The 7,401-nt window shown below is 20.3% G+C and overlaps 2 protein-coding genes across 2 annotated transcripts in view; both read right to left on the minus strand.

Moving 5' to 3' along the window:
- Positions 1-2,203: 2,203 nt before the first annotated feature.
- LOC102677444 (facilitated trehalose transporter Tret1-like) lies at positions 2,204-3,757 on the minus strand. The gene has a single exon (XM_006620099.2). It carries the CDS (start codon positions 3,729-3,731, stop codon positions 2,310-2,312), a length of 1,422 nt encoding a protein of 473 aa, XP_006620162.1. The 5' UTR covers positions 3,732-3,757; the 3' UTR covers positions 2,204-2,309.
- A 677-nt stretch (positions 3,758-4,434) lies between these two features.
- The window catches only part of LOC116186164 (coiled-coil domain-containing protein 40), an 8,535-nt gene continuing 5,568 nt past the window's right edge, over positions 4,435-7,401 (minus strand). The window contains exons 4-9 of the mRNA XM_031512598.1: positions 6,846-7,089; positions 6,360-6,770; positions 5,742-6,263; positions 5,381-5,668; positions 5,120-5,278; positions 4,435-5,028 (exon numbers count right to left, since the gene is read on the minus strand). Coding sequence (XP_031368458.1) covers positions 4,801-5,028; positions 5,120-5,278; positions 5,381-5,668; positions 5,742-6,263; positions 6,360-6,770; positions 6,846-7,089 — 1,852 coding nt within the window. The 3' untranslated portion in view covers positions 4,435-4,800. The remainder of the gene's footprint in view (positions 5,029-5,119; positions 5,279-5,380; positions 5,669-5,741; positions 6,264-6,359; positions 6,771-6,845; positions 7,090-7,401) is intronic.

Here is a 7,401-nt window from a genome sequence, read left to right on the forward strand (position 1 = left end):
TATCGCTTGCATAACGGAACCCTCAATGAAAGTAAATATACTAATACTTTTTTATATGCAATTATTTCAAATAAATTTCAGTGTAATATAATATAATATATGTATTATGTAACTTTTTATTTAACAAAAATTTATCTCGAATAAGTTTTAGTAAATTCTAGAATATTAACATATACACGACTTTATATAAATCGTACATAAATTATTTTATCAAACATAATATTATAACATATTATTTAAATCCATAGTTGAATTATTGTATGACACTCAATCTGCTTATTTACCGAAATCTATAGGAGCAAATCAAAATATATTCAAAACATAAGATTTCAGATTAGAAAAGTATATTTTTTTATATATAAACTTGCTTATTCTTATATGTACAAGAAAATCATATGATAATGATATTTAAACCATTTTAAAATTATAGACCAATTGTATCAATTGAAAAATCTTATCTCTATTTCATTTAAATTCACTATTTTTTATTCCGATATGAGATTAATTTAAACAAAAAAGTTGAAATTCAATATCTACATTTTAATATAACGCTAATGCCATTATCTTATATATTCACTAAAAAAATCATATAAGCATTGCGTTTTTCTTTTTCACATTACTATTATATATTAGATTTTTTTTTTATTCATTATTCACATTAATTTCTTTGAATAAAATTATTTTGATTATTATTATTATACAATTTATATTTACATTATACAATTTATATACAATTTTATTATTATACAATTTAATTTTATATAAAAATTATTTAATTAAAATTTTATTTTAAACAAATATTCAAATATCTATTATTTTATCAACTTGCTAAACTTGACTTCGCAACGCGACAATGTGTTATTGAAATAGCGTTGCTAACAATTGAATGCTGGGCATTAGAAAAAGAGAATTGATAGAAAGAAAAAATGAAATAGTAATATTTGAAATCGAATTATGTTTGTATATTTTAAATATAAAAATATGAAAATCTAGGTCAACAATCTTTCCTGTTACTAAGATAGTTATTTAGTTCTGGACTTAATTAAAAATAAGTTAAGTCATTAGTTCATAATATTCATGTAACGTATATTACAAATGAACATATAAAAAAAAATTAATGAATTTGTAATATTCATTCAAACATATATAAAAAAAACAATTGCGATATGTATGCATTTTTTATGGATATTATGCATTTATATGTGATATTAATGTGTAATATTGATTCATATTATTAATAAGTGATATCCAAATTGATTGACATTTCTCTGCATAAAAATGAAAAATATTTAGTGTAAATGAAATAAAGATAAATATTTATTAATGATTTGATTGGATAATTTAATAATCTAAAATTCAAATTGATTCAAGTATCATTAGTATTTCGGACTTTCTTGTATATGTGAAAATAGAAAAACAATTGTCACATAAAAACACATTCAACCTTTTTAATTCAAAATCTTATAGAAATTTATTTTGATTTGCTTCTATAGATTTCGATAAGTACGGCAAGTTGAATGAATACAATGATTTATTTATGATTTTAAATGAGATACTGTATAATTATCATATAACTCTAAATATTATGAAATTTGCTATAATTTCTCTGAGGTAAGTTTCTATTAAATAACTAATTACATAGATTCAAATAATTAAAATTTTTTTTTTAAATGATATAGAAATATTGCATAGTTACATTACAAGATATTCGTGTATATTGTACATTATCTTTTATATTTTATATATATATATATATAATAATATATAATATATATTATATATTGAAATTCATTTGAAATAATCAATTGTATATAAAAAAAGTATCAATATATTACTTTTATTGAGTTCCACTACACAAGCGACATTACAATACAGTACTATCGCGCATCTAACTAAGCATTCTCATTCTTTCGGTGTTTTGCTCTATCTAATATAAATTTAAAAATATTTATAACTCATTAATTAATTCTTATCGAATATATATATATATGAATTTTTTTTATTGTTTTGTTATCTAGAATCCATCCTCAAAAGATATCTCACATTTTTATAAATATCCTGTATATATATTTTGGCAAATACCAATTATTTTATATCTTTTTATATAATCTATAATTTTTATATATTTAATCTATATTTTATATAATCTATTTATTAGTAAATTATAACAGTTTTACAATATAAATAATTTAAACACTGTAGATATCTTATAGTAAATGATTTATTTTTGAATTCACAAAAACAACATTATTTTGTTAGTCCAAATAAATTGATAAATTTTATAGATAAATAGTTTTTAAACAATAATATTATAAGTTACTTAATTCTTTTTGAATTTCTTCTAAAGATTTTCCTTTCGTTTCAGGAACTATAAAGTATACAAAGAAACTTCCAATAAGACAAATTACAGCAAATAACCAATATGTAGCAGCAAGATGAATTGTCTCTGAAAGATCACTGAAAAATTTAGTTACAATAAAAACTAATATCCAGTTAAAAAGACAAGCACTACTTGCAGCTACACCCTTTACTTCTGGCGCAAAAATTTCACCCATCATCATCCATGGAAGTGGACCAAAACCAATATTGAACATTATAATAAAAATACATACAGAAACTAAAGGTAACCACTTAATTGAATTAACATCTATTTCATTTTCTGAAAGGTAGAAATAAACTCCAAGTATACAAGATGTTAAGCATAAAAATATTATAGATATGAATAGTAATATTCTTCTACCTATATGATCTACTATTAATGTACTTACAAATACAGCCAAGACTTGTATTACACCTACTATAATAGTTGAATAACCAGGATTTAAATCAGTATTAGCTTTTTTAAAAATACTGTTAGTATAGAATATAACAACATTGATGCCACTTAATTGTTGAAAAAACATTAGACCATAAGCAATTATAAAACTTTTTAAAGTCGTTTTAGATTTAATTAAAGTCCAAAAAGAAACCGAATTTTTATTAGTTTCTTCTAACGCATCTTTTTGATTTTGTAACTCATTTTCTATATTATATTGAATACCACGTAATTTAATTAAATTTTTTCTAGCAAATTCTTCATTGCCTTTTTTTAAATAATAAGATGGTGATTCTGGCATAAACATAAAAATTACAAAAAAAATAAGCGGTACAAGAGCAGATATAATAGACAATACTCGCATATTAACAAAAGTTCCTAAAATATATGATAAAAGAATGCCTGTAGTAAGAAGTAATTGAAAATATGATCCAAGAGTTCCACGGATCTCATTTTCAGCTATTTCTGCTGTATATATTGGTGCTGTTACACAAAAGGCTCCACCACTAAGACCAGTAATGAATCTACCAATATAAAACATAATCACAGAATTGGCAAAAATTATAAGCAACCAGCCTATAGTAAAAGGTACCACCATCAAGAGCATTGAATATTTTCTTCCTATCATATCAGCAAGAATACCAATAGGAATACATATCACTGCTGAACCTATTGCAACTAATGAGCTAATCCATGAAAATTCATCTTTAGATATATGTATATTGTATAAAGATTCTAGATTTTTGCCATCATCACCAGCAGAAGAAGTCCATGCTAATGTCATTCCAGCTGCTAAAGCTCCAAGAGTTGATGCCAAACTAGCAATATATTGAACTAGTCTGTTTGATGATATAACTTGATCTCCAGTATTGGAAATTAAAATCTGTTGTGAAATTCCAAAATGATTCTCATTCATTTTCTTGAAATTATTTCAATAAATAGCTAAAAATAATTAATTTAATTTTATTTGTGATTTTCTTAAATAATTTCTTAAATAATTGTCAAAACTTATTGCATACTTATTGCAAAAATAATATAATTTAAAATTTGCATTTATTGTATTATTAATAGAGAAAAAACTACTGTTATTTGTAACTAGTAGAATTCTATAAATGAATTTCTAAACTATAAACTTTAAATTTGACATTCTGATATTTTTATAATAATTCAAAATTATTAAATTTACTTTAAAATTGTAATTTTTTAATTATGTCACTCTTGCAACAAATATGTGATTAGATAAAAAAATTAGATAAAAAAACTTAAAATCTTAATAAAATATTTTAAATATTTTAAACATAGAATAATTACTTACATTTTACTTTAATTTAAATCTATTGCTGGTAGAATTTTATTTATATTAAATTAAATATTTATTCTTTTATATATAGTATTATCTATTATTATTACTATAAGTAATGAAACAAAATATTTCTTATTATTATAGTTTACACTATTATATTATATATTATATATAATATATATTTGCATATATATTATAAATAAATAAAATTAGAAAAATTTAGAAAATCAATTTAAGATAAAAATGTTTTTATATTTATCTATTTTAAATTCGATATATGATTTACAGACAGTAATGATATTTTGATGATTTACCTTAATTTCATATCAGTGATATGAATATGACTGGATTAAAATTAATCTTGATCGAATTGATATAATTCGTCTATCGCTAATATGAAGTTCTTATCTATATTTTCTTTATTCTTCTTAGATCATAATATTTTCAATCTTTCAATTTTTACCAAATTTTTTTATTTCTTTAATATTTCTTTAAATATTAATAAATATTTAAATATATAATTTCAAATTATATTTTTTACAACATTGAAAATTTTCATATATTATTCTATTGTAACTTGGTAAAATACTTCTTTAAAACGGTTACTAGAACTTTGTACCTTTGTATTCATTTATGATAACATAATAATTATTTTACCTTATCTTATACATTCATTAATTTTTTAAAATGTTTGCAAAGTAAGCAACACTCTTTTTATGCTATTTTTTAATGTTGGAAAATCATGATTAGTTTTTTCTAATGTACATTTTAAATATTCTCTACAATAATGTTCTCTTTGCAAATTTTCTTCAATTATACTTTCGTTTTTATAAATCATTTTATATATACCATTTTTTATATCATATAATTGTTTTACTTTTCTTTGCTTAAGAACTAAACTATGTAAATTCTAAAAATTGAAAAATTAAAAAATTAAAATTAAAATAACATTAAAAAAATTAAGGAATAATTTTAATGATATGATATATCTAAAAACATACGTGATATTTTAATAATTCCATTTGTTCAATTTCGTTTTCTATAGTTTGAACATGTATTTTTAGATTTTGTAAAAATTCTTGACATTTAATTAATTTATTCTGAATACTTGTTATTTGAATTTTTAATTTTTCTATCATATTGCCAGTTTGTTTTGTAATCTGTTAATGATAAAATATATAATATATAAATATATGATTTATAAAATAATAAAATATAATAATAATTTAATAATCTCATAGAAATTAATTATTTTAATTTACTTTTAAAAGTTGTTTGATTTTTACTTTTTGATCAGATAAACGTTTATACATTATAATCTTTTCATTATGTTTTACTTTTGGATTCTTTTTAAGTTTACCAAACATTTTGTCAACTATAATATCTCTTCTTGTAATACAAAGATTCATATCATGAATTAATTTTTCTTGAATTTTTTTTAAATAAGAAAGTCTCATTTCCATTCTATGAATTTCACTTTTCATTGAAGCTATACCTCCAGTACTTGATTCTTCTTTCATATTTTTAATCGTATCTTGTAACAATTGTACCTTAATTATATTAATATTATAACAATTATAAAAAAATAAGTGATATTGTGATAAAAAATAAAGTATAAATTACCTTTTTTTCCCATGCTAAACTTTCTTGTTGTGCAGAATTTAATTCTTCCTTAAGTATAATTTTCTCTGTACATAAATTTTTTAAATCACTTTGTATTTTTATAACTTCTAATTCTAATTCTTGAAAAGATAAAAGACATTCATTTTTCATTATACAATTTTTATCTTCCAATTCTTTTTCTAAATCTTTTTGTACTACTAAATTTGAATTCATACGGGATAATTTTTGATTAAGAGAAGTTATAATTTTATTTACATTTGCTTCTTCCTTTGTAAGCATTTCTAATGCATATTCCAATTTAAAATTTTTTTGTCCTATTATCATAATTTCCTTTTCAAGAAGACTTAATTCTCTTAACTGTGATTCTCTTTGTTGACTTAATGAAACAAAAAAACCTTGTTGACGCAACCAAAATTGTTGTGCTTTTTTAATATTTTGTTGAAGTTCTTGAATATTTTTTTCTAAACTAACTATTTTTAAATCTTGTGGACTCAATTCTTCTCCACCAATACTTGGTAATATCTAAAATTGTTTATGTATAAATATATAATTTCTAATGTAATAAAATATAATCAAATTATATTTTAAATTAAAAAATAAAAGAAAAAAATATACAACCTGTTCAATAAGTTTATTTATTCCAAGAAGTTTTGTTTGCGACTTTCCTATCATTGCTTCATATTTTTTTGTTTCTTTTTGTAATTCATCTATTTGTTTTTCTTTCCCAGTATTCTTCTGTGTGAGTTCTAATAATTCTGTTTTTTTAATTTCAATGAGATTTTTAAGTTTTTCTAATTGTAACAGATTATTTCCATATGTATTTTCTATACGTGCAATAGAAATTTCATGTTCTAATACAATATTTTTTGTACTCATTAATAATTCATTTATATATTTAGTTGTCTTATTGCATAAAACTTTTTCTTCCAATTTTTCAAATATTGTTTTTTCTAAATTATTTTGTTTTTGAAAAGTAATTTCAAGCTTTTTATTTATTTGTTCTTCTTCATAAAGATAATTTTGATATTTCTGAAATTATATCAGTTTTATTTATAATAACAGTTGTAATATTTTAATTTAACAATTATAATATATTTAACATACACTAAATATAACATTATAATCATATTCTGTTTGTTCATTAATTTTGGTTAAGTTTAACAATTCTTCTTTATTTTTTGCAATTTTTTCATTGTATACTGATATTGCTCGTGATGTAATTTTAATATTATTTTCTATTCGAAAGTTCCACGATGTCAAATATTCATTATTTTCCATTTCTTTTTCTATTTCTTTATTTACTTTTTGTATTTCTAATAACAATCCATTGTATAATTTATGTGCTTCTCTAAAAAAATTAATTTTTCAGTAAATTAAAAAAATATAAAAAATATAATTCATATGAATTCATTTTCTTCTATGAAAAATTCAATAAACAAAAAAGAAAATAAATTTAATATAAATAAAAAATTTATATAATTTATTTTAAAATATAAACAAAATTTTAAATTTTATTTTAATTTATTAAAATATATTTCAAATTATTTATAAAATCGTGAATTTATATACAGTAAACTCCCACTTACTTAGCATTGCTAATAAGCTATTAAATATGACTATATTATGATATTACTAACAATTATTACAGCAATAATTTTTA

This window comes from Apis dorsata, unplaced genomic scaffold, assembly GCF_000469605.1.
Source record: "Apis dorsata unplaced genomic scaffold, Apis dorsata 1.3 scaffold_483, whole genome shotgun sequence".
NCBI classification, from domain to species: Eukaryota; Metazoa; Arthropoda; class Insecta; order Hymenoptera; family Apidae; genus Apis; species Apis dorsata.

Coding starts and splice junctions, on each gene's coding strand:
- LOC102677444 (XM_006620099.2), bottom strand. CDS start 3,731: ATGAATGAGAATCATTTTGGAATTTCACAACAGATTTTAATTTCCAAT.